Source organism: Mycteria americana, chromosome 22 (genome assembly GCF_035582795.1).
Source record: "Mycteria americana isolate JAX WOST 10 ecotype Jacksonville Zoo and Gardens chromosome 22, USCA_MyAme_1.0, whole genome shotgun sequence".
Lineage (NCBI taxonomy): Eukaryota > Metazoa > Chordata > Aves > Ciconiiformes > Ciconiidae > Mycteria > Mycteria americana.
The window spans coordinates 1875728-1901507 of NC_134386.1; the positions used below are offsets into that span (position 1 = coordinate 1875728).

Here is a 25780-nt window from a genome sequence, read left to right on the forward strand (position 1 = left end):
ACAAATTGAAGAATGTTATCTTAGTTCAGAACCAAAAACATTTTGATCTTTTAATTTTGTTTTCTCTTGGGAATCGGAGGAGAAAAAGACAGACATAATTAGAGAAGCACAGCTACATTTTTCCAGTTTGCCAGGGTCTCCCCCGCTAACTCTGCGACAGAAGCACTCCACAGATTGCATTCCATTTTAGCAGAAAGAGGTGATTCCTGAAAGCAATTTAACTGCTTTCAAGCAAGGCAAGGCAATTTCCCCCCCCCCAAACTACAGGTGCCTTTTAACTGTCAAGCAGAAGAAACTTCAGCCCCCTCTCCCTGCCTAGTGTAACAACTGAACTGTTAAAGCATATTTGCCTTTATAGGACTTAGCTAAGTTGGAGACAGACGTTCAATGCACATAGGCTAAGATCACTGTTTCATTAAAGTATATAAATGTTTGCTACTTATAAAAGGTTTTGATTTTTTGCTATATTGCCTTCAAAACACAAATACATAAAGCATAATAAAAAGCACTTACTTTACTGTGCGTTGTTTACAACATGGCTGTTTTCTTCATATTATTAAATACCCTTCTTCTCGCCTGAATCACTTTCCAAATATTTTAGTGTTCCTTCAGGACCGGATTTTAGCTGCGGGGACCCAGGTTTAGCTTTGCAAGCCAGCCTTCACCTGCTGGAAACAGCTAAATGGCACCAATTTATCTCAGCTGCCCCCCCTTGATTTCATCAGCAATGAGCCAACAACAGCTCTGTAATGATTTGCTTGGAAGTTTGCACGTTAAAAATTCTTGCGACATTTGTCGAATATACAATTACAGAGAGGATTTGACTACATTAAGGAGTGGATACGGGATATAAATTTGCTGAGGATCTTTGCAGCGTGCCGGTAGATGGCAGAGGTGAAACCTTCCCTGAGAGGAGTGTCTGCTAGCAATTGCTTCTCCCATCCCTTTTTTCTCGCTGTTTGAAGGTTATATTTAAGAGCACGCTGCAATAGTAGAATTGTGCTGCAACTACGTATTCTTTCTGAAGTAAGCAAAATGCAAGACTCTTTGTCTGAAATCTAGTCAGTGAACCGAATGCCTCCAAACTGAGCGCTAATGAACTCGAAAGATGAGGAGAAACCAGACTTGCAGTGCGTACAGTGACAGGGAGATGCAGCCAAGAAGCCACTGAGGCGGAATGCTACAGCCCAGATCGTTAGCCGTTCCCTCCCTCTATACGCAGGAATCGCTACCAATAAATAATCTCAACAGATGGATTCTGGAATAATGGAGTGGAGTCTTGAACCACCGCATCTTCTCGGTCCATTGTACTTCTTGCACGTAACGCTGCTTCGCCGTGCTGCGACACAAAGCACCACAGGGCTGGCGCAGGTTCTCTGCCAGTGCCTGCCTCATCTCCTGGGACCGAGGACACAGCAGCAATAAATTACAGCCCATCACAAGGGATGCCATTATGCGAGCGCAGCGATACAGGAAAAGTAAGTTCTTTGATTCACTGGCAGCAGTCGACAAAGATGAAATGTCAGCTCTGCCGGCACTAGCTCGCCCTCGCAGCAGATCCTCCAGGAATGCAAGTTTTATGCGGCTGCCAATTGTGAAATATTGATGGCATTATTAATTATTATTAACTGCTCTTTTTCTTACATACACAATAGCTCAGCAAGTGTTTGGCGTTAGTTTTTGCAGCGTTCATAGGTACGCTAGCATTTCCACCAGACGAGGACTTTCCTCCCCAAAGGATCAAAGCTCAAACCCACCGAAGCGGTACTTCCCAAACCAGTTTTGTTTGAACTGATAATGGCACCAGCCTGGCAGCCTCGTTTTCCAATATCACCGTCTGATCGGCTCTCTCGCAATGAAACACCGTGGGGCTAATGGCGTCCAGGCGGGGAACCCCCGGGCAGCACCGAGCACCAGAGGAGCTGGGACAGTGATACTTGAGAAAATGGTGCTTTTTCTTCTGCTGCCGAATTTTAACTGCTGCCATGGGGAGTCGATAAAACCCGCCCAGGATGAGAAGCAAAATTCCCCCTGTGCCAGTGTAGCCCTTTTCAGAGAAGGGCTGCACCCTGACTGCAATCTGAGCTGCGGAGCACCATATCCCATCTGCTAGCGAGCTCCCTGTCCGCTGCGGCCGTTTGTCTGTCTGCAAACAGCTCTCCCACCTGGCGGTTTCAATCCCGTTGCAGTCCTCAGCTGCTGGGCCGGGTCGCTTCACCTTCCAGCGTGGAGCTGGCTGATTTGGGGCATGGAGGAAGGGATTGTTATGCATAGCTGACGGGTTTGTAAGGCCCTCCGAGAGGAGAGGAGCGTTCGGAGTAAGAGAAAATTATTGTTCCTGGTTTCACACTCAGCTGAGTTTCCATTCCACGCATTCCTCCTTACTCACTCTCTCTTAATCACTGCAAATGTTGACATCAGATACAGACTCATGAAGCGGAGGTTATTGAGAACATGACTTATGCTTAGAGAAATTCCTCCCAGAATATTTCAAGTTTCTGATTTTCGACTATATTTGGTGGTGGAGCGAGGAGAAGCTTTTCCACATCTCCAGGGCTTGGCGATGAGGGACCGCCCTGGGTAGCTCGGGCTGAGGCTGGTGCACTGGGAACACGCTGGGGAGCAAAGTCACCAACTTTGTGTTTCTCTCAGGAGTTTTACTAACAGGAAATTGCAGTGTCAAGCATACAGCTGGCAACACTAACCGCATCCAGCATTCCCAGACTCTGAAATCCCTCTTCTTTCTGTAAACACGGTCTTCTGAAGGTCTTATCAACCAATTTCGGCATACGCCGGCAGCGCCTGCACAGCCCCTGCGCTCGCTGGAGCCTGTTCTCTCTCACGCACTCCTGTGATGGTGCCACGGTTAACTAATGGGGCATGAGCTGTTCTTCCCATTACAGATATTTCAGGTGTTTATTGCTTGCTTAAAAAAAAATAAATTCCTGGAAGAGACCAAGCATATGAAAATTTTGTCTTCTAGGAGGATGAAACTTTCAGTTTGAAAACGGCATTGCATGTGACTGACAGTGTAAGGGCAGGGGTCGATGCAGGGCTTCATAAAAGGACAGGAAAAATTCTCCTGATGCCCCAAATACCTTCCCAGGCCTCTCCAAGCTGGGAGAAATTAAGCTCTGAAATGTTCTTTCCATCCCACAGAAATTTCCATCATATTAAAAATGTTCCTTTTTCTGGGCTGAGATGAACTGAGACCTCCCGGAGCTTCCCTGAACACCGGAGAGGGGACCTGAGTGAGGGTGAGCCACGGCTCAGCTGCTCAGGCACCCTCCAAGCTGGGGAGAGCCTGGTTCAGACCCCACCGTGCCCGGAGCAGCAGCTGCCCCTCGTGCCAGGGGACACAGAGGTGTCCCGGCATGGTTTGCCAACATCTCGTCCTTCTCGGGGCTCGCGGGTTGCCCTGCATCTCTCCGCAGAAGCAGGGTTTGCTCCCGGAGCCGTGCGTGCCCCAGCCCTGCAGCCAATGCACAGGGATGTGTTTCGGCAGAGTCAACACCAGCAGACGCGTTCGCTCTCCTGTGTCATTCCTCTTTATTTCATTTCCTTGAACATTTTTCATTAAAAATATAAGTGCTTTTCTAAAATTAAACCCAAACGACCGACCTCGGAAGCGCTCATCCCAAGAGGCTAAGCCACACAGAGGGGGCAGGACCCTTCGCATCCCCCTGGGACGCCACGTGCGTCACCGGGAACAACCCACGTCTCGGCAGCAGGACGTCACCTCGCAGCCCTCTCCCTTGCCACCCCATTTCCCTCCTTCGCCCCCCTCGGCCGTGCCTGCTCAGCCCCCTCCGCAACGCCAGCCCCGACCCCGCACGGCTCCTTGCTCCGCGTCGGGCAGCCGTTTGCTCGCAGAGGGTTAACGCTTTTCCAGAAGGCTCCGAGGGAGACGGACCAGGCGGCGGCTGTGGAAGAGAAAGGAGATGCTTGTCTGAGCTGGGCCCGAGAGCTGCGGGAGACCCAGAGGCGGTGACGAGTGGGAACGGCAGCGTGTGCGAGCACAGGCAGCGGCAGCAGCCCCCCTTCACCCGCACAGGGGGCAGAGGCACCGGGACCCCCCCCCGCTTTGTCTCCTTTAAAATGATGCAACTGGGATCACTTCTTGCTTCTCCCCTAAGCCGTTTTATTTCCCTCCCTCGTGGGAACAAAACCTACAAGTACATGCTGCAGAGAGCAGCTTTTCCAAAGGGGAAGGGGCTGATAATCCCAGCAGGGAGAAACCAGCAGCCGCACAATAGCCGGTGCACGTTTCAGTGGGCGAGGTGGCCTCATTTATAAAATAAACCCTGGTGCCCTCCTTCCAGCCCTGAGCAGGAAACAGCTGCGCTGGTGCTGTCAGCTCGGCTGCCTCGGCCAGGCAGAGGGAGCAGCAGCCAAAGACAACAGCATTAAAACCAAAACTATCCCCTCTCCCCCCCTCCCTGGACACGTTTCTTCTCAGAAATTAAAGCCTGGAACGAGGAGCAGCCAGCTCACCTGGACGATGCTTCGATTGCAAGGCTGATGCTGAGCCGCATCTTCCCCAGCATCGCTCTAGAGCATGTAAATGATGTAGGAGAGGATCACCAGGCCGATGATGGCAAAAAACATCAGGATGAAAATATCCAGCATGGTGAGCGAAGAGCCGGTGGGGCAGGGGCTGCCGGGCTCCCCGTGACGTGGAAAGGGGATGCTCGGCAAGAGAGCCGCCGCTTCGCTCCCGCGGCTCAGCCGCTGCGTCCTCCCCTCCCAGCTGGAGCACGGCTCGCTCTGCTCAGGATGGAGAGATGATGCCGGAGCTGACGGAGCTGCTTTCCAGCAGGCAGGCAGAAAATAAAGGGATAAACACAGGCGGTCAGATGGGGCTTCAGCCTCGCACGGGCAGAGGAGCGCTCACTCAGCCCAGACCTGCAAGCGGGGCTCCCGGGAGGCACCGTCTGCCTGCGGGAGGGTTGCTTTGCCCCTGCTTCTTCCTACCCAAACTGCTGCCCAGTTTATGGGGGTGCTTATGGTGATGCAACCCCCCCGTTTGCAGCTGGGAAAGGGCCCACCCTATGGGGAAAGAAGCAAAAATGAGCTTTGGCCATCGCAAAGCCGTGTCAACCTGACAGGACTGCTCTGAACTCTCACCTTTCGGAGTCTGGCACTCCTGGGGTACCGCAGCATCCTTTGCTTTCAGCGTCACACCACCTGCTTCAGTACGCTTTAAAGCACTACGGTTTTAAGTGAGCAGCAACAGCCGTGGAGCCTTTTTATTTTAATTTTTTTGGCTAGTGCTATTGATGCAAATAACACCCTTCTCCACACACCTTCAAGATTTTCTTTTCCCACTGCTAAACACTGTAGTTGCTGAAATTCCCACCTTGAGAGGCTGCAGCAGCCAAGCTGAGCCGTTGCCAGCTGCTCTCCGAGCACACGGGCTGGCTGGGGGCCGGAGGACCCAGCTGTGGTGGTGCTGCATTCTCGGAGAGGTCGGGCAAAGCCAGGACCCGGTGCCCCTGCTGCCCACAGCAAAGCTGACCATTCCCCTGGGTGGACCTGGTCTCTGGAGCGGCCACCGGCACACCCGAACCCCAGCAGATCCCAGACCCACGTTGTAACCGGCATTTGGCCTCCGACAGCAAGACCCCGAAGCGGGTCAGCGAGTGGGGAGGCATCGCCCGTGCCTCCGCTCCGCTCTCTGCGGGCGCTTCTCCAACCTGGCTCATGGCTGAATTTCGAGGCCGATTTCCTGGGGCTCCGTGGTACCCGGCGGCCGCAGCACATCAGCCGGACACGCTGCAGCAGGGCTCTGAACGCTTCAAGCACGTCCCTTGGCTCCAAGCCATGCCCAGAGCAAGGGACAAGCCAAGAAGCTGCATCCCAGGTCGGCTCCCGGGGATGCCAGCATTTCCCACTCCCAGGGGAGCGAGGCAGACGTGAGGACCCCAGCTCTGGCAGCCTCCCCCAGACCTCAGATCCCAACCGTGTCCCAAAGGAGCAGGGAAAATGGCCAGAAAAGCGACCGCAATCAAACCCAGCACAATCGGCAGGTAAAAATTATACTTTTATTTTTAATTCGAGTAAACCGGGAAGAGAATCGGTTGGTTTGTTCCATTCGGTGGTTCGGTTAAAAAGGCCAAATAACGTTTTTTATTGGTGGGTGCTCAACCCGACGGGAAGGAGTACACAAGGACAAACCCCAATCAAGCGACGGATCCAGAAGAAAACACGTTCTAAGCTCAGCACTGAGACGCAACCGGGGAAGCTGGGATGGACAAGGTCTATTTTACACGTGATGAGAAGCAATTTAGCTTTTAATTTTTTTTTTTTAACTATTTTATTATTTATTTATTTTAAATACAGGTTTAGGTGCTTTTCAGCTATGAAAAAAGGCAAAAAAGTGCATAAGTCGAGAGAAAAGGCAGAAATCAAGCAGTAAGAGATTTGTTTCCCATGGCAGGGGAGAAGGGGCAGGGCGTGGGAGGGGAGAATTAGGACAATGGTTTCAAGGTAGCATTAAAAAAAGGTTTGTATACCAAAACATAATTGCCTGTGTTGTTTGGTCCATTAAAAAACGGTTTATTCACATTGATACTCCCCCCCCCTTCCCAGACAAGAACGTGATTAAGAAGAGGATTAGCAGGGAGACACAGACTCCCCCCCTGCCCAGCCGCCCCCTCTCCCCTGCTCTTGTGCTCGCTTGTTTTAGCACCAACCGGGATTCCCATCCCGTAAAGCCCATCCCGGCTGCTTCTGGGGTCCCGTTTTCACCCCGAGGTGATGACAGTGCCAGGAGTCCCCATCACTCTCCCCCTTCCCGTTGCAGCCGGCTGGGGAACAAGCCAGGAGCAACACGCTCCCCTCTGCCCAGCTCACGTCCTCCTGGCGCGTCTCTGCCCTGCCAGGAACCCCCTCCCCGCAGCTCCAACAGCCCCCGACTCCGGTCACCCCCAACCCAGCGCTGTCCACGAACCAGCCCTGCAGCCCCACGCGCTTTGAGAAAGGGGACTGCAAGTACGAGGTGGTGGGATCCTCTCCCCCTCCGCAAGACTGTCCCCAAGGACGCGTCCCGAAGGAGAGCCCAAGGAACGTCTCGACTCAGCCACTTTGGTCCCTTGATTCCCTCTTTTCCTTTGGGAATAGCAAAGATGGCAGCTTCCTCTTGGAAGCATGCTGGCCCTGCGGTGCAGCGCAGCCAAAGCCCCGAGCAGCTCGGCAAGGGGATGGTCTCCTCCAGCTGCCAGATCTCCGCGGTCCGGGCCGAGCCGGGGCCGTGAGGGGGCATGGGGCAGCGAGAGCACCAGAGGCAGCACGAAGGCATCACCGCTCCCCCACGTTCGGCTCCTCCGAGCCGGGAGAAGAGCATTGCACTCCTGCCCTCCCCGCACAGGCTTCCAGTTATACCTTCCCCTGTCCGGCTCCAGGACCTTCGGAGCCCAAAAGAGAAGGGGACAGGGATGTGCTTTGAGATTTTGGTCCACGATGCGATCCCAAGTCAGCGGTGGTCCCAAAAGCCACCACCGCTGGGGACCAACAAGAGGTGCAGGGTGGCTCAGGGTGCCAAACCCTGGTCTCTGCCACTCAAGACTGAGCTGCTGGAGGGGACAGTCACCCAGGACGGTCCCCAGCACAGTGGCAGAGGAGGAGGATCTTTCACACATGGCTCAGAAGAGGCACAGGGACAGGGGCTGATCCTGCCGGCTCCCCAGACCATCTACCCAGTGGGTGGAGGGCTCAGGAGGGTCTCAAAAGCCCCACAGCAGCAAGAGAAAAGCAGGAAGATTCTGGGTGAAATTTGGGGAGCGACCGCTGCTAAGAGAGGAAGAGGTTGCCCCAGCACATGGGGCCCAGGGGACCCCCAGACCCTGGCCCAAAGAGAGAAAGCCGGAGCTGCAGGGGGGACGTGAGGTCTCGGTGTCGCAGTGCTCACCCCCAGTGCAGAGGAGTCCTCGAGCGGGATCAGCAGCCTCCAGGCAAAGCAACGTTGTGGCTACTCCTTTCCCCACGGCAGCAGAGCCCTGGCTTGGCCCCGGAGGGACTGGGGAGGCAGAACAGGACAGCCAGAGCCCAAGGCAGAAGCAAGAGCCGCTTCCAGGGCTGTCCAGAGCAGCCGCTCTGAATCCCGAGGAGAAAGAAAGATTTTGTAAAAAGATTTGAACTGCGAATGTTTTTCTGTTTTGAGGACCGAAGGGAGCGAAGACTGAATGGAAACACTGCGCAGAGGAGCCGGGAGAAGCAACGGGACAAGCCAGAGCGGCGCAGGGTGGAGGCTGCCAGCCCATCCCTCCCGTCAGCCCAAGGCAGCCCTCGGGACGAGCGTCCCTCCCCTCCTCCACGCAGACATCGCCGCCCCTCTGCCCGTCCCCACCAGAGCGGGGGAATTTGGTCCTAACAGATGGTCTCCTCCTCCCTTTGCTGGGGTCCCGGTGACTCCGGCTGCTTCCCCTGGCCAGGAAATGCCGGAGCGCCCAGGAGGGCTAGAGAGGAGGGAGATCGAAGGAGAAGGAAAACTGCGGTGGTTTGGTCTCTCAAGCCCCCAATATCCCTTGCAGACAGTCCCTCAGTCCCGACAGAGCTAGAACAAAGCTAAATTGGCAAGAGAAACCGGAGGTGGCTGCAGAAACACAGAGTAACCGAGATGTCAGGACACGGCTCCAGCGGGTGACGGCAGAGCACGCGGGATAAGGGATGCTGGGGCAGAGAGAGACGCACGCGCACACACACACAGGGGCCGGCGTGGGCTGGGGGCTCGGCTGTCAGCCACGCACCCCGTCCCCTCCCGCGGCTCAGATGGCCTCCACGTAGTTGGCAGGGAGCATGCCCGTGTCGCCCGTGCGCTCCACCGTGCCGTACATCCATCCGTCGTCGATCTGCTGCACGTTGATGATGGTGTCGCCATCCTGGAAGGAGACCTCGTCTTCGTCAGCCGCGTTGTAATCATAGACGGCACGGAAACGCTTCTGTGGGGAGAGAGGGGTCAGCGGGCATGGACCCTCCCCATGCCCTGCCCTAGATGGGCAGAGCTGCCATCCACAGCGGGGTCCCGGGGGAAGGAGCCCCACCAAGCCCCACACAAGAGCCAGATCCAGGCGGTTTTCACCCGACACAGGGATGCTGGTGCCCGCAATAGCCGTGGCAAGCGGCAACCGGGCACCCAGCATTACGCCCATCAGCCCCTTCAAAATTGCTCTTCCCCTGCGCGGTCTGCAGGAGCGGGGAGCAAGTGGAGCAAACCCTAACCCCCAGGGGGGGAAACCGGGGGGCTGGTGTTGAGGTGGGTGCTGTGAGCCCTTGGGCTCTACTCACCCCCCCTCCAGAAGGAGCGTTGCGCTGTGTAGTGGCTGGTGCCGCGGGCTCCTTGTAGCCGTAGGACTGAGACGACGGCTGCTGCTGCTGGTAGACTGGGGGAGAAAGATGGGTCCGTTAGCTGGAGCTGGGACGTGGGGGACACGCGACGCTCCTTGCAAAGAAGAGCCGGCTGCTGCCCCAGCAAGCGCAGGGCCACGCACCGGGGCAGGCTGCAACGCCCGCAGCCCCCCACGCCTCACCTGGGTTGCTGGGTTGGACGTGATGAGACGGCGGCGGCTGCTGCTGCTGCTCCGCAGGTCTCCGGTAATTGGTGCTCTCCTGGGAGTTCCTGCGCTCCAGCTCGGCGCCCTCGCTGGGACTCGGGCCCATCCTGCTCCTCTCGAACTCTTCGTGGTATTTTATCTACAGCGACAGGAGAGGAAGGAGAGGTCAGAGCGCGGGCGGGACGGCTCTGCAGCGCCGGCCACGAGGCTGAGCCCAGACCTCAGCAATGGCAGCAGCTCCTGCAGCCCTTCAGCGCCAGCAACGTCCTTCGCCTCGTCCCAGCTCATTTCTTTTCGGCACCAAGGGCTCAGCGTTAGCCATCTCATGGCCTCCCCAACAGTCCCAGGGGGCTTCTTCCCCACCCGTCTCCCCAGGGACATTTGCTCAGACCCATTTGTGGCACAGAAAGGAGGAGGTTTAAGCGTCCTATGGGTGGGATACGCAATTTTTTCCAGCGTGGGTGAGATTCAAGACCAGGCTCCCAAGCCCGCAGGCTGCAGGAACGCGGAGCAAAAGCACCTTTAGGAAATCCCCCCCGCACATGCCGAGTTCGCTGTGCAGCTCCCCAGCCCACGGCCGGGTGCAGCGGGCGCCGTGGAGGTACCGCTCCAACATCCACCCCCAGATTTCTCTTTAACTGAAGCGTGAGAGGGCTTCGGGGTTGTTCGTTGAAGGAGACTCAAAGCAGATACCACCAAACGCACCAGCTGCATCGGACCGAGCCTTCCCCTGCGGCCAGCACGGAGAGGGCCCCCCCCCCCCCCCCCGCAGCGGGCAGGAGGGAAGGGTGCAAAAATTAATAGCCACTTGTGTTAATGAATGCATTGCCATCGGAAAGCACCTGGAGCCCATTTGTCTGCTGGTTAAACAGTTACTCACTGAAGGGCACTCCAGCAGGCTCCCTGCACAGGCAGGAGGCAGAGCCTGGAGCAGAGCCACCCTCCCGGGAAGGAGAACACCCCGAGGGCAGCACCCTGCTCCCCCAGCCGCTGCAGGGAGTCCGAGCAGGGACGGCCCCAGGACAGCGTTTCCCAGTTGGTCAGAGGCTCAGGCTTTTTTGCACAGCTCCGTTGCCAGGAGGGTTTCCCGACGTGCAGGACCGTATCGGCACCCTCCACCAAGGGTGGTTTGGGGCACCTCTGTGCTGCGGAGGCGTTCACACCCCAGCAGCCCCGTTTGCTGCCTGGGTGCCTGCCCAGCTGCACCCTCGGGAGTGAAACGCTGCCTGCTGGGCCAGGCTTTCTGCAGGGAGTGGGTCTGTCTGTATTAAGTGGGTCACTGCAACCCCAGGCTGGCAGCCAGATGCCCATGGGAAAGCTGCTGAAAACTGCTCCCGTGGCCGAGAGAGGGTGAAGAGGGCCGAGCAGAGGGACACGGGCTGGTCTCATCTCTCTGCTGTGTTATTTAATGCCCCCAAACCTCCACAGATTCTCTCGAAAGAGAGCGGTGCTTTCTGTAACAAAGACCACAGCCCCGCTCCACGGCAGAGAAGCTGTGCTCATCTCCTGCCAGCCCAGACCCCACTGAGAAGCTGCCCCCAGGGAAAATCTTCCAGCCAGGTCCGTTTCCCAAGCGGGAAGCCTTCCCCAGCCCTCGCTGTCCTGGGGTTTGGTGTGCAGATAACATCCCGCAGCTCCCCGAGGAGGGATCGGTACTTGCCAGAGAACTGCACAATGGGATCAGAAGAAGGAGGAATAAACAACCTCCTCCCGCCCTGCTGGGCATTCTCGCGTTTGTGTATGTGTGTGAGCTCCTGCATGCGTGCGAGCTCCCACTGCGGGCGCAGGCACGGTCCTCCCTCTCCCTGCATTCCTGCAAGCCCAAACCCTCTTCCCCTGGACACCCCAGGGAAGCAAACAGCAGGGCCCAAGCCAGGGGCTTTGTCCCTGGAGTAGGGATGCTTAAGGATGGAAAAGCTCCGGGACAGGCTTTCACCACGTCTCGCATCGCCTCGGCCGTAGGGGCTCTGGCTCGCGCCCCCGCAGCACCCCGGAGCGCGGGGTTTTTCTGCCCAGGGCTCAGCCGGCGAGAGCAGCTCCGGGCACTGCAGAGCCCAGAGCTGGCAGCAGCTCATGGAAGCCGCCCGTCGAGTGGACGCCCAAGAGTTTTCTCACGCAAAGCTGCGCTCCAGGGACAGGTTTACTGGTCGGGGAGAAACCAGCCTTCCCTGCCCTGCCAGGGTTTCACAACAGCTCCTGGGCTTTTGATAAGGAACACTCCTGACTTTCACTAGCGGCTAAAGGTTAATTAACTCTGCGTTCTGCTGAAGACAGAGGCTACTGCGGGCTCCTGTGCCACGATGCCTGGGAGCGCAGGGACGAGTTTGGGCAGGGGACAGATATACCCCACCGCTGCCGCACCCTGTAGCGCAGCTATACGTGCAAGCGTGCATCCTCCTCCTTCACCATGGCAACACACAGACGTCCACGTCTGCCACGTTCCGTACCGCACCACCAGCACCTGGACACGGAGGGAGGCTGCTGGGTGAAGCGCAAGCTGCCAGGCCAACTGCCGCTGAACTTGGGCATGGTTTTAATGTAATTTTCAGAAATGGAAGAGCTGGGTCTCTCGCAGACACAGGACAGAGCTCCCCTTCCAGAAGGGCAAGGGAGGACAGAGGTGCTGCTGTGCACAGCCCCCAGGAACCCCTCCATCTCAGCATCGAGGCAGGAGGGAAGCCGTGCATGGCCAAGGGACCGTGAGGGGCTCCCTGCAAGGCTGTTCTGGTGCAGTTAATACCAGTTTCGTAATTATTATTGAAGAAGCGCTGAAATTGTTATTCTTGCTACAGAGAGGTGGAAAGGCGACACAAAGAGGCGCTCCGCTGTCAATCCCCATCCAGTGGCTGGTTAACGCAAGATGCGGGCTGTAGGTAAGAAAGCGGATGACGCTGCCTGTCCCGCCCTCGGGGCTGGTGACAGCAGGTGGGGGGACGCTGGGGACCGTGCGCAGCCTCGGCACAATCCAACAGCAGCAGCTGCAGCCAACGCTCCCAACAGCCGGATGGCTGGAAAGGGCTTTGCAGGAGTCAGAGGAGGGGTCAAGGCTAGCGGAGCCTGGCAGGGGACGGTCACAGCTGCAAAGGGACAGGAGGAAGAGGTGTGCCTTTGGCTGGGGTTTCCACGCACAAACACAAGCCAGAGAGAGCACGAGAGGGACTGGAGTCTCTCAGGGGGAGCGGCACGGGGCTGGCCCCAGCGAGCCCGGACCCTGCAGTGCCCACGCTGTGGGTTACAGCGACAACCAGGGACGCACGGGACTGCCCCTGGTCCGCATCCGCCCCCCCGCATGCCGCTCCCCTCTCCTTGCTTCTCACAATCAACGCGGACTTGAGCGCCTCGGGAGAAGGGAAGGACTGGGACACCCCTCTGGGTCCGGCTGCAGCATCTGCGAGCACGGAGGAGCCGGGAGAGGTGCAAGAGGGTCACAAGATGCCCGGGCAAACGGGTTGGAGAATTAACGCCGCCAGGCTTTCGAGGTGCTGCAGCCTGGCGCGCTCGTTGGCAGCCGTCGGAGCATGGGTCCGCTCGGGCAGAGCCCCCCGCAGCCGCCTCGGTGGGAAGGTCACGGCAACACCACACACAGCGATTAGAAGCTACTCACGTTGCTGATCTGATCCTGAGTCTTTTTGATTCTCTGCAGCTCCGGGGTGTCAGCCACCACGCTGAAGCCTTTCCCCTTGTTCTTCTCAAACTCCTCCTTGTAGCGAATCTGGGTACAAGCAAGAAAAAAAAACAGATTTAGACCCGTGTGCTTCATGAGATGCGGTACCTTTGTAACAGGGCCTCTGCCTTGCTCGGGAGACCCCCTAACGTATCTGGTAATAGCGAAGCGGGCTATTGCCGAGAGCTGAAACACACAAACAGCTCCCTAGGCATCTGCTGATCTTGCTTCTCTTTCAGCAGGGGCTGGGGTAACTTGGATTTACTTTGAGTTTCCTGCGGGCTACCAGCGCGCCTAAGCCACGTACCACGGAGCAGCTGACCCGTGGCAAGCTGCCTGCTTGAGAGCCCCGAGGATTTTATGAGCTACACCCGTACAAGAGCGTTTCCAAGTCAGGGGACATTTAGCCGCCTCTGGGAAGGAATACACCCAGGAAGACCATAACAAAACCAGAGGGTGGAGACTGGCAAAATACAAGCATCCTCATTTCTGTTTGCCACACTGACATCAGCATCCCTTCCTAGCACACCCAGGAGCTGAAAAGTCCCAGTTTTCTTTGCCCTTTTTTTTTAAATATAGCTCTACACAGCTTTAAGACTGGAGTTTCCAGCTCTCCCAGGAGGGAGCTAACACAGCACATAGCCACAGCCTAGATGTGCTCCCCAGCCCTCGGCAGCCTCGGCTCCCGGGGTTGCTGGTCCCAGTCCTCGCTCGCAACTGGCCCCGCTCTGTGCGGGACCACTGCTCCCACCCAAGTCACCCAGAAGCAGAAGCAGCTTCTGCAGAGGCTGAAACCCAACGGCTGACTCGATGGCTCCAACAGGGAAGGAAACAGCACTCAGCTGCCTGGCCCACCCTGACACAGTGGCTTTGCTGGCTTTCAGATCTGAGCAGCCGAAAAGATGTCCCATTTTCACGAGGCAGGGAAGCAGATGTGCAGAGAGACACCCTGACCTCCTCCATCCTCTCTGCGGGGATCTGGCCCTGCACCGATGGCTGTCAGAAGCTGCCTCTGCCCGTTTCGGGAGGGGAGAGCCTTAGAGGCTCCGTCTCGTTGCAGCCTACAAACGTGCAGCCAAAGCTGCCCTTTCCCAGGGATTCACCTCTGCAGAGCTCGCCTGGTGCGCTGCGGACAAGTTGTACGTTGTCACTAAAATGAAAAGGTCACCGCTGCTTCTCACGCGAGCAGATTAAACCTCCGGGTCCCCACGCAACCAGCACAGGCGCAGCAGCCCGGCTCTGTGCGTGCAAGCTGGGGCCGACGCTCGCTCCCTCCAGCTGGCAGGAGGCTGCGGGCAGAGCTGCCGGCAGCGGGAGAAGCGGAGCGGGAGCCACCTTGGATGGAGCAGCTGGGAGAGCAGCCGATGCATCGCTCCCCGAGCGGGAGCAGGGAAACGCTCACCCAAGCACAGGGGCCAGACACCCGACGTGTCTGGCCAGCGCAGGCAGCTTCCCGTAACCCTTCCCGTCCCGCAGCCGGATGGCAGCCTGCCAGACGGACGGTTGGGAAGCTGGGCTGGCCCCACAAAGAAAGAGCTTGCAGGATGAGGGCTGTGCTTGCGGATCGGCGCCGCGCTCACGTGCCGTGCCAAGATAAAGCTCGGAGGCAGAGAACTGGCAGCGTGGCGGGGGAGGCGGGATAAAGCCGATTTCTCCCCAACACACACTCCTTCAGACCTCACATATTTGCCTCCCATCCAGACAGCGCATCCAGCTGGGCCTGGAAACACCTTTCAGGAAAGGCTGCCAAACATTTTATAATATCTTCTGGAGGAGCCAAGACACACCTCTGCTGCCATATGGGCTCTCCCGTAGCCTTGCCTGGCTCCGGCGCGGGACCTGGCACAGCAGGCAGGGGCAGGCAGCACCGGGGCCGCGCTGACGTGCCCGGGTCAGACCCCTCCAGTGCTGGAGCCAGCCAGGGCTGCGGGCGTGCAGCACGCCACGGAGCAGGTCCTGCCCCCTCTCTGGTCCAGAACGACACAGGAAACAAGAGATTTCCACAGGAAAATGAGACACCGCGGTTTCCATTTTGCACAGGGGACGCAGGCTCAGGCCAGCTCTGTGCATCCCCCCCCCAGCTGGCCCTGCCAGGAGGCTGGGGCAGCTCAGAGGCCACAGTGCCCGCGGCTCGGAGGGTTTTGTCCGGAGCAGGAGGGAATACCAGACACCAGCTCTGCAATGGGCACCGGCAGGCACATGGGAGAGCTCGCTGCTGGCTGCGTGGGTTAGCGGTGCAGATACCCCGGAGCTCGGTGCGCTCTGCTTGCAAACACAACATTTCCTCTTCCTATCCTGCAAACCAGGAGAAACGCAAGTGTTGAAAGCATGTCGGAGCCCCGACCGCTTCTTCACAGCCATAGGGTATCGCAGAAACCCTTAGATAGATGGTACGATCTATGAATCGCGTCAGATTTCTAACTCTAACGCGACATCAGAAAGCAAAGGCTTAATGAACCAGGCTGCAGAGCCCACCCCGGGAGGATATTAATACAACCAAGATGCCAAAGCACATCAGAAGAACACAAGAGACCAATTTCAAGGCAAAAGTCTCCTTTTGCTTGAAGCAGTAAGAGGGAGAGAAAAAACTTTTACTAGCTGGGTTAAAGAACGTCTCTTGAACATCACCGATTAGGAAGGAGCAGCCTCAAGGTGTTAACCATCGGGTACAAGGAACCAAAGGTTAACAGAGCAGCAACATAAACCCTATGACACACACCCGGACAGGGGATCAGGCGGGGGGTGAGTCAGCCCCACGAGCTGCTCTGCAAAGCACCGGCCCCGGTTTGCTCAGCCGCCGCGACAGGCGGGCAGAGGGGCTGCGTTGGTCCTTTATCTGCTCCGCTCTCAACAAAGGCTGTTTTCCTTCAGGGCTCTGCAGCCCGGGCATGGGATGCCAGCCCCGCCGTTGTGCTTGGAGATGCTGCTCGGAAGAAGAGGGTTTATCCCGCAGCCTCCTGCTCAGCCGGCCCCGGCGGGCTGCAAACGCACAAGCTGACGAGCTTTAAAGAAATCCAGGCTAGAAAGATAGGGTCACCAAGCGAGAAGCTAATCACAAGGCTAAGCAGTTCCTTTGATAAGTTCTGTATTTTTACTCTCCTAAGTCCCATCCCCCTCCATCTTCCTTGGTTTTTTACCCCTCCAGCTTTCAGAATACAGGAACTTGGCCCTAAGAACTGCCGTACAGGGATGCCTGACTGCAGGGGGACCAGATCCAGGAGTCATGGAGGAAGATGCTGGTACCTGGAGGCAGAGCCAACCCAAAACACACATCCGAGGCTGGTGCTCCCAGCTAGCTGGGGTTCCTGCACCCCAGCATGCCTGGCCATGGAAATCAGAGCACGGCATGAGCATCGGGGCCATGCTGGGAGGAAGCAAGGGAGGCCACCGCTGTCCCCACGCTCAGCACGGGGGAACTGCAGTTTCACGGGATCCACGACCCTTCCTGGTTTTGGCACAGGAGCGGCCGGGTCCTGCCGGGCTGCAGCCATCGCTAGGGCTAAGCGAGAAGGCCGGAAAGGAGAGAGGAAGCATTCAGACAAGGCGCCTTTCAGCTTCTCCCTGCCCTTATATGGGCACCGGGCTGTGCAGGCAGGAGTCTGGCAGGCAGCGCTGGGTGGGGAGAGGTGACCTGCAACCCCCAGCCACCGAGGAACCCCACTTGCAGCACAGGCTGCCCCTAGAGAGGCACGAACCCTTGCTCCAGCCACGCTCCCAGGGTCCTCCTCCCTTTGCTCCCTTGGAAACTCGAGTGCAGGTGACCCTGGGTGATAAGGAGGGACAGAAACGCACGGTTCTGTACGTCCTGCCGCGCTTTCACGGGGCACGTGAGCACCGCTGGGGATCGGCTCAGTGCGGGAATCGGCTCGGTGCTGTGCAAGGGGCTGTAGGGAGCCATCGCTCCTGCCCCCCCCCCCCACGCCTGCCAACCCACATACCCACTCCCGTCGCTCTGGCTCGTAGCTGCCTTTCATCCACACACAGTATTAAAGAGCAGAGTGATGCAGACAGCGCCATATCCACGCTTCATCCCATAATAATAATAAAAAAAATGGGATCCACAATTAGTTTTCCCAGAGGAATTGTTCCCTCCACGATAGGAAGGAGAGCGACAACGCATGCATCTGGGCGTTATCCAAAGGGAGCTGGAGAACGGCCCTTCACACGTTATAACCCCTTGCAGGTCTCGGCTCAAGCACCTTAAACCCTCCTTGCACCCATGTCCTCGATGTCACCGACAGCGGCTCCCCGAGGTGACAGACACGGGGCTGCAGGAGGGACAGGGGACTGGTACCTGCCTCCCACGCCACGGGAGCCTCCACCCTCCGGCAGGAAGGGCTGCGCCCAAAACCACCCATTTTAAGAGTTCGAAAGAGGAGCCACAGGACGGGAACCTGCAATTTTCTTGCCACACGTGGGCCGTAAGAGAAGGCTGCAGGCGTCAAAGCTGTCACTTTGGAGACTCATTTAGCCGCACAAGACACCATTATCCAGCATCTACCAGTGACCGGAACAGAAGACGCCTTCTCAGCAGACACAAATAGCAGAGGCATCAGGAGCGACATGAAACCGCTCCAGCTCGGCACGCAGCTGCCCCATCCCCACCTCCCCGCGCACGGCACGGCTGCCAGCAGTGGCTCCGGTGAACCACCAGCTTTTCCAGTCACACCAGGGTGGACAGGGAGTGTATTTTTGGTAGGAGGAAATATAGGATCAGCCTCCTCAGGGTCATCCATGAGGACAGCGGCTCTCCAGCCCCACAGGAGCTCTGCTCCAGAGGAACGGGCAAAACCGCTGGGGAGCATCCCTCCCATCGCCGGGGAACGACCCTCCACCAGTTAGAAAGCCCTTGCAGAGGACACAGACCCAGCGATTTCCCTTCTCCTACTGCAGCTCCCAGCTGCTCCCAGCCACAGCTTCTCCGGAGGGACACACGCTCGGGGAAGCCTCGCACCGAGGTCCAAAGGCTCGGCCGCAGCTGAGTTTGGCTGGCAAACGCAAGCTTGAAGGCAAGATGTGACTGCTCACATAGCCCTGATCTTACTCCACAAGGAATTTTACGACCAGACCCACGTGCAGAGCTCTGCCTGTCCCAGCAGCGTTAGCCAGGATGCATTTTTTCGGTGGCACCTGAACTGGCAAGCTGAGGCGTAGAAGCCCTCCTACCAGGCTTTCATCACTGCAAAGCACAGCCAGCGAGCCCTTCTCCGCAAGCCTTTCCCTGTCTCAGCTAACAGCTCCAGTTCATCCAGTTAATTTGCAACACGCTGAACCTTTCTGCCTGCTCTGGAAGGGCTGAAGCGACCTATTCCCGTCCCCAGGGGTTTGCTCAGCTCCTGCAATTAGTAAGAAGGGATTGTCAATAAAGCAGAGCGGCTGCTAGAGTGCTTCAAGAAATACAAATGTTTGGCACTTGGAAAATAGGAGACTCCCTTTGTAAGCAGAACAAAGGCAGAGAGGAATTAAGATCTTATCTGAAGTGTGTTTAGGATCTATCCTCCCCAGGGCTCCCGGAGCTTCAGCCTGGCAGTTTCCACCCGGTTCAGCAATGCCACCTCCCTCCCGCTGCTCCTGCATCCCACCCTGGCCCCTCTCCGCAGGGGCTCTGCCAGCACCCAAACAGCCAGCGCACCCCCCCGCAGCCTCTTCTCCCTCCCACTCGGAGAAGTCCTACTTTGCAGCCCATCCTGGTGTGAAACCAGCCCTGAAAAGGTGGGGTGCTGATGCCTGGCAGACTGGAAGACCCTGCCTGCACCCCAGCCCCTCTTCTGACACGCTCGCGTGCAACCAAGAGCGCAGAAGGCTCTTACAGCTCTGTGCTATCCCAGCTCCAGCCCCCAAAGTCCAGGAGCCACCAGGAGCTGGGCACGGCCGCTTCTCTCCCAGGGACAGAGGTTCTGTTGGCATTTGAGTTGTAGCGACCAACTTCTGGAGGTGCGGGCTCGAAAGAATAAAGACACCCCCTCCCCTGCAAGGCAGCTGGCTTTGCCTCCAGCCACCTTCCGCACGCCACAAGGAGCTGAAAGTCCCGACCAGCTACAGAAAAGCCCAGGCAGCGGAGCACACTCCCTCCCCAGGGTCTCCTTTAATAAGCAACAACTAATGAAGAGCCTGAATTCATTGTAAGAACAGCGCTGGAGACTCCAGACCATTCGGTATAGCATTATCTCGATTGTTACCATGGAAAAGCAACTGTGTCCCCTTCACCACTCTATAAAACACAAAGCCAGCCCCAGGCTGAGCTCTAGCTCTAAGCTTGAGCCAAGTTGCGCTTGTGCAAGCCAGGGAGCTGTTGGGCAACTTGCTCTGAGGAAGAGACCTTACAAAAGGCGAGGTTTCAAAACTCGATGCCGGCTGCACGGGCACCACCAGCTCTATCTGCTAACAGGTGAGGTCCTGCGGTTCCCCCTCCTCCTCCTCCTCCTCCTCCTCCTCCAGCGGGATGCATTCCCAGGCAATCTGCTTCTCAGCTCCTGGCACTCTCAGGCTAATGGGAAGAGAAGCAAGGAGGGTCACAAGCATCCTTCACAGCACAGCAGCGAGAGGAGTGCACTGATCCCAAAAAATGACTGCTCACCCTGAAAACACCACTACGGCAAATCCTGTGCTGTCCTCCCTCCGCCCAGGACCGACACTGCGACAACACTGAGCTGCGCCAACATGCCTTGCTGACAGCACTCCGGGCAGTCTTTTTGCCTCTTTTCAAAGGAAAAAAGAAATTAAATAGATTCCCAGAACAGTTGCCACATCCTGTGCTCTCCAGCGAGATGCTGACTCAAGCCAAAATTGCCACTGGATACATTTTCTTCCAGCGCAGCGTACCCTGAGCACGCGCCTGCAGTTCTGCGACGTCGAAGCCCGTGACAACGGTTCAGGGCATCGTCTCAAGATGCTTCAACACAGCCTCGCAGCAGAGCAAAGCCCCACCAAGAAGGGTCACCCACCAAAGGTGCCCGTTTCTGGGCTAATCTTGCCCTTCCTGCTGTTTCTCCACAAAATTGATGCTCACATTTCCGTTCTCAGTGTTTCAAAGTGAGAGAAGGAAACCAGGGATTGCTCCTTGGCCCACACAAGGGACCAAGAGCCAAGCAGTTCCCCCTGCATCATCAGGAGATATTGGTGCAAGAACCCAGCCCACAGCTGTGCGTCAAGGCTGGGGACTTTTGCTGATCCAGGGACACCTTCAGGGTATAAAACAGGACACGTCTGGACAACACCCTTCTCAAACAGGCTCTTCTCTTCCCACTAGAGAATGAAATCCTTATCTGTGCCAGTCATTATCCCTTCCATCTGTTTATTTCTGCTTGCCAGAGCTTTCAAGCCCTACAAGATTTGGGTTTACCTGAAATACTCGTTAGAGAGTCAACGCCTGTCCAGATGAGGCCGTTTGCTATTTCACCTGGTTATGTTGCCAGATGGAAGCAGGGAAAAGATAAACTGGTGCAAGGCATGGACTGGGAGCGGAGGACTGCCTGCTGGACCCTTCCCACCTCCGGGAGGTCACAGCAGCCAGGGATGAAGGGAAGAGCAAACACAGCCGAGATGGGCGAGACCCGAGAGGAGGGACCCACGCCCCAAAGCCGCCTCTCCCTCCTTTGTGCGAGGGCATAGAAAAGCAGCAGAGCGTGGGAGAACGCAGGGCGATGGGGCAAGGTACGGCAGTCCCAGGCGAGGAGAGACCCGCATGCTCACCTGGCTCTGAAGCTCGCTCTGCTGCTTTAGGCGCAGGTTCTCGGGAGTGTCTGCCACCATGGTGAAGGACTGCTTCGGGTAGTGTCTGGGGAGAGAAGGGAGATCATTAGTCGCTGTGTTCCTACGGGCCACGACCATGCTCACTGCCCTCTCCCATCCCACCACCAGCATCCCCCTGCAAGCATCAGGACGCCCGAGTGCTGTGGCCCCGCTCCAGAGCACCGCGGTGAGCAGCAGCAGCAGCAGCAGCACAACCAGGGCTGCAGACACATCAACACGCAGGTTTAGCGGCAGCCGTTTGGGACGATGGTTATTTCTCACCGTGCACGCTCACCTGCGCCCAACGCCTTCCCCAGCAGACACACATTTCTCACTGGGTTCTCTCCCAATCTCAATATATTAACTTCAGCTAAACTTCAGTTTTGTCAAAAAAAGGGGAAGGGGAGGTTTTCTCCCCAGGGGACAAAGCCATTCAAGGTTTGTGCCTGATTTCTGGAGAGACCTTAACACATCTTCGATCTTTCATTAAACAGTCCTCAGGGTAACATTAGTCCAAGTAAATGCTGCTAACGCTCTGGTTTACGACTGTGCCCTCCGTTTCACTGTGCCAGTTGTGAAGGGTCAGAGGGGAGCGGGGTGGTTTTACTTGCTCATTTTACTGAAGTTTCAGCCACATAAGCCTCACATTATGGTTTTCTGGTACCGCAGAATATCACGAACCTGGCATAGACCATATCAGCGTAACCGTGCCCGTCTTGGGGCAGAGGCTGCACATGCTTCTCTGCACCAGCTCAACGTGTTTAGTGAATCCTTAGGACACGCCTGGAATGGGAGTGTAAAGCAGGAGACGTCTGTCGTGGTCTGGCTACAAGCCAGCAGCTATTGTTCTGAAGTGCCATATAGCAGTTTCTGAAAGCGCGCGCAGCCTTTGCTGTAGACAACGTAAATTAACAGTTAGAACTCAGGTACTGGCAGAAAGTAAATATCCTAAAGCTGGAGGTTGCTACAAGTCCTGTCCAAGTAGAGAGGTGAACTTCACGTGGCCATTCCCACCTCCCGGAGACACGGAAAACAGCAAAAGGCAAATCGCTGTTGTAACGGGGGGGGGGGGGGGTGTTCAGCGTGCAAACACCTCCGGCTGGGCTTGACCAGACCCCCACGGCAGTTATTACTGGAGTCTCTCACGCTGCCAAGAAGCGGCAGGGTCAGTCCCGACAGCGTGATGCTTTAGCACTCGGGTCCCAGCGCTGCTCCTTCACGGGGGGTCAGCTACGTCCTGTGCCACAGAGGATGCCCTCGCCCGTGGCCAGCTCCAGCCCCGGCAGCCAGCCTCGCTGTATCTGGAGGACTATACAAGTGGTGTAGAGGAAACTGTTTGCAAGAGGAACGTTTCCAGACTGCTCAGGGCTGGCCGCCGTGGAGGCGAAGCCCTCCGTGCACAACGCTCCCCAGGATATGCCCAGAGAGGAAATCTGACACTGAACAGATGGTAACCGCTCTCATGGGATGGCAAAGAAACCCAAGACATCCCACGGCAGCACTTCGGGTTTATACTGCAGATAGCAGAGAGCAAGAAGGGGAAAACTGCCTTTTGAAAGGGTCAGAGGTTTCTCTTTCACAAGAGTTGAAGCAGGACTCCCAAATCCAGTGGCAGAAAGGTTGCAGGATTTTAGGAGAGTTACTGCCTGCACAGGAGAGCGGGTGGGAGGCACGGAGACAGCACCAGCATCACCGCTGCACACGCGTGGCACGAGGGCAGCACGGCAGCGCGTCACGCTGCCGCTCAGTTTCGCTTTCAAATACACGCAAGAACTTGGATAAATTCTCTTGCAAAGCCAGGCGATCCGACTGTCCTCTCACTGTAGCAGCTCTTGAAAGAGGTGACCAGGGCGAAGCAGTCCACTGAACAGACCGCAGCTCCTCGCAGAGGACAACCGGGAGGTCTCGCTCGCTCTCCTGGATCTGAATTTGAGCAGATTTGAGCTGCTGCTGGGGATCTTGCGGCTTTGAGCACAATGCCTGATCCCAGTTTCAGGGCTGTAACTCAGACTGTGCAGCCTCCAGTTCCCACATCTCCATCTACATAGCCCAACTGGAAGTTGAACCAAGCTCTCACCCGAGGGCTACGAAGCAAACTATGGGATAGCTGCAGCTCCTGTCCCTTCCCAGACCACACGCAACAGGTCTCTGTGGGTCTTAAGAAGCCCCTGGGCCGTGCTTTGGGAGCTTGTTTGCTCCAGCATTAGCAATTATCTATTTAGAGAATCAGCGTTAGCACCTCTGCCCAAGGCTAATCGAACTGTGGTCAAATGAGGGTAAATGAGCAGAAAGCCAGCTGCGTGCGGAGGAATCTGGTTGAAAGCTGCTGCCTTAGAGCAGCGCTGTTGGAGCAGGACAGCAACAGATAGGCAACCACAGACCCGAAAGAACAGCACATACCTCAGTAAAGCAACAGCGCAGGAAACTCGAGAATAAAAATAGCTGCCTCAGCCTCACTGAAAAAAAATAAAGAGAACCCCCCCTACACACACAGAAACCAAACAATGCAGATGTGGTTTGCAGAAAGGGGAAAGGACAACTCAGCGAGCAGCAGCTCCCTGCCCGCTCCCCTCCCCAGCCCCGCAGTGCACGGTACGGCGGGGAACGCACCCTCCAGCCAGCATCCCCCCGAAAAAGCCAAACCTCCACCTCCCTGCTCCAGGTCTTGTCCTCCTGGATGTCACCTGCTGCCATGGCCCAGCACCACCATCCCAGCTGCCTGCTGCTTTAGGGGAGGTGGGAGTCAACACCAGGGTCCCAGAAGGATGGGAAATACTCTGCCCGTCTGAGGACAGCCATCTCACGAACATCTGATGGGCATCGGCCACGAGACCCCAGCCAGCCCTCATCCTTCACCAGCACGTGGGGGAGCAGAGAGGACACAGCTGTACCCACACCAAATAAGCCTAAATTAACCCCCCACGGCTCCCCCAAACACCCAGCAATAAGATTGGAAAGGACAAGAATCAGTTTTAGACAAACAACAGATCACCAACTGCTCGAAGGATATAGTTTAATCTCTGTTTAGATTAATCTGATTAGAGGGGATATAATACTGTGTGTTCAGGCTCCCTTCCCCACTACCTTCAGGCACTGGTATGTCAGGGCTTCACACTGGGATACAATATCAAGGCAGATTATTTCACCAAGCTACTGCCTGTGGCTTGCTGCAGAGAAATTCCTGCATTAAGATTCCAATAATGATAAAAGCTGATTCTCTAGGAGGGTCCTGCGCTCAGCAGGAGCGACGGACACCGCGTGGACACCACGCTGCAGAACTGGGCACGGGTTTGCCCTTGATTTAAGCGCTCTGGCCATTTTGGCCACAGCTCCTGATCTCCTGGCAGCCAACGCCAGTGGAGCGCGGATGTCTGGGTGGGTGCTATCCTGACCCACCTCTCTGCCGGACACTCCAGCAGTGGCAACAGCCAAGCCTTTGCCACAGGGCTGTACCGGCGAGTGACACTTTGGAAGCAGCAGAACAGCGTAAGACACCTCCGGACCAAATCCGCAGCAGCTGCTGTCTGCTGCCAGCAGAGACGAACAGCCTGGGGGGCTGGCGACGGAGGGGCTCGATCTAAATTACGTTGGCCCAGCTTGGCCCCTGGTTAGCAAAGATCGCCCCTGTAAAGGCTGCCGCAGTCACGCTAGTTGCCGGGTTAACGCATTCGTACCTTGAAGAGACAACATGGAGGGAAGCGGGCGCTTTTGTCATCGCAGAGGTGGCAAAACCCTTTCTTAGCAGCCCATAAGCTTCAGTGGCCAAGGCAGCACACGTCAAAGGAGGCTGCATTTAACAGCCCTTGCGCAAGGGGTGCTGCACCTCAGCCGCTCGCTGGGACGACTCCTTTCCCCTTCCGCAGGCGCAGCACGCGTTCCGGCTACGGGAAGGCTGGTATCTGCCGGCAGACTCGGGAGCAAACACCATCAGCAGGAGATGGGCAATTTTTTGTCCAAACCCAGGTGCCATTAGGCAGCTGCTGGTGGAGCCAAGGCTTAATTAACAGTAGTGCTAATCCCGTAAGTGCACTACCTCAGCTTACAGGGGCACGAGAGGACAGTCTCGAGATTTGTCTCTTGTTTTACCCGAGTTACCACTCACATCCCGGAGCCCTTTGCTGAGTTTCTTGGAAGTCACCGCCTGGCTCAGACCAAGGTCAAAGAAAACAAAGCAACCTTTTAAGTACAAACAGCTCAAAACCCAAATGCCCTCCCAGGTTGCTTATTCTCCATTTGCAGATCAGGTCTGGAAGGCAAGAGGCTACGCAGACCAGCCCCAGACCTGCCGCGAGGATGGGAACAGAGCTCTGTCCCAGTCCTACGGAGAGAGCCAAGTGCCATCGCCACTGCCCAGGGTCTTTGCAAATCCAGGAGATTTCTCCTGCTGCTCAGCGGCAGCTTTTACAGAGATCCCCAATTTTAACAGCCCCATCCCCTGAAGGGAGCAGGGACGGAGGGCTGCAGGCAGCCCCCAGGCTGGCAGGAGAGCCACTCAGCGAGACATATGGCTCCCGCGAAGGGTAAATGCAATTTTTAAGTTGTGTGCACCACCAGCCAGAGCTGCATTTACGGCTCAGCCACGGCCCAGGAGCTCCCGTACTATCTGCTGGTGCTGCGAGCTGAAATCATCCCATTGCCATGGCAACCGCATCCCATGCCCTGGGCATGCTAATAACACCGGGGAGAAGACGAGTCCCCAGCAGCAGCCTCCGGATGCGGGGAGGAGGGAAGCCCCAGTCGCTGCGAGGGCTGGAAACAGAGAAATTCATCCCCGTGGAGCTCAGAAACTGAAAAGCCATGGATGTAGGGGAGAAAAAACCCCAATTAGTCTGAA

General features: G+C 56.7%; 1 protein-coding gene and 1 long non-coding RNA gene across 3 annotated transcripts in view; both read right to left on the reverse strand.

Moving 5' to 3' along the window:
* LOC142419787 (uncharacterized) overlaps nt 1-2490 on the reverse strand; it is a 29131-nt gene extending 26641 nt beyond the window's left edge. Inside the window, exon 1 of one of the 2 annotated variants that reach the window (XR_012778633.1) lies at nt 514-2490. This is a non-coding gene — a long non-coding RNA (uncharacterized LOC142419787). The remainder of the gene's footprint in view (nt 1-513) is intronic. The other variant, XR_012778635.1, reaches the window with a different exon arrangement.
* A 3534-nt stretch (nt 2491-6024) lies between these two features.
* Nucleotides 6025-25780, reverse strand: part of LASP1 (LIM and SH3 protein 1) — a 35335-nt gene continuing 15579 nt past the window's right edge. The window contains exons 3-7 of the mRNA XM_075523065.1: nt 20908-20992; nt 13156-13263; nt 9528-9690; nt 9286-9380; nt 6025-8939 (exon numbers count right to left, since the gene is read on the reverse strand). Coding sequence (XP_075379180.1) covers nt 8766-8939; nt 9286-9380; nt 9528-9690; nt 13156-13263; nt 20908-20992 — 625 coding nt within the window. The 3' untranslated portion in view covers nt 6025-8765. The remainder of the gene's footprint in view (nt 8940-9285; nt 9381-9527; nt 9691-13155; nt 13264-20907; nt 20993-25780) is intronic.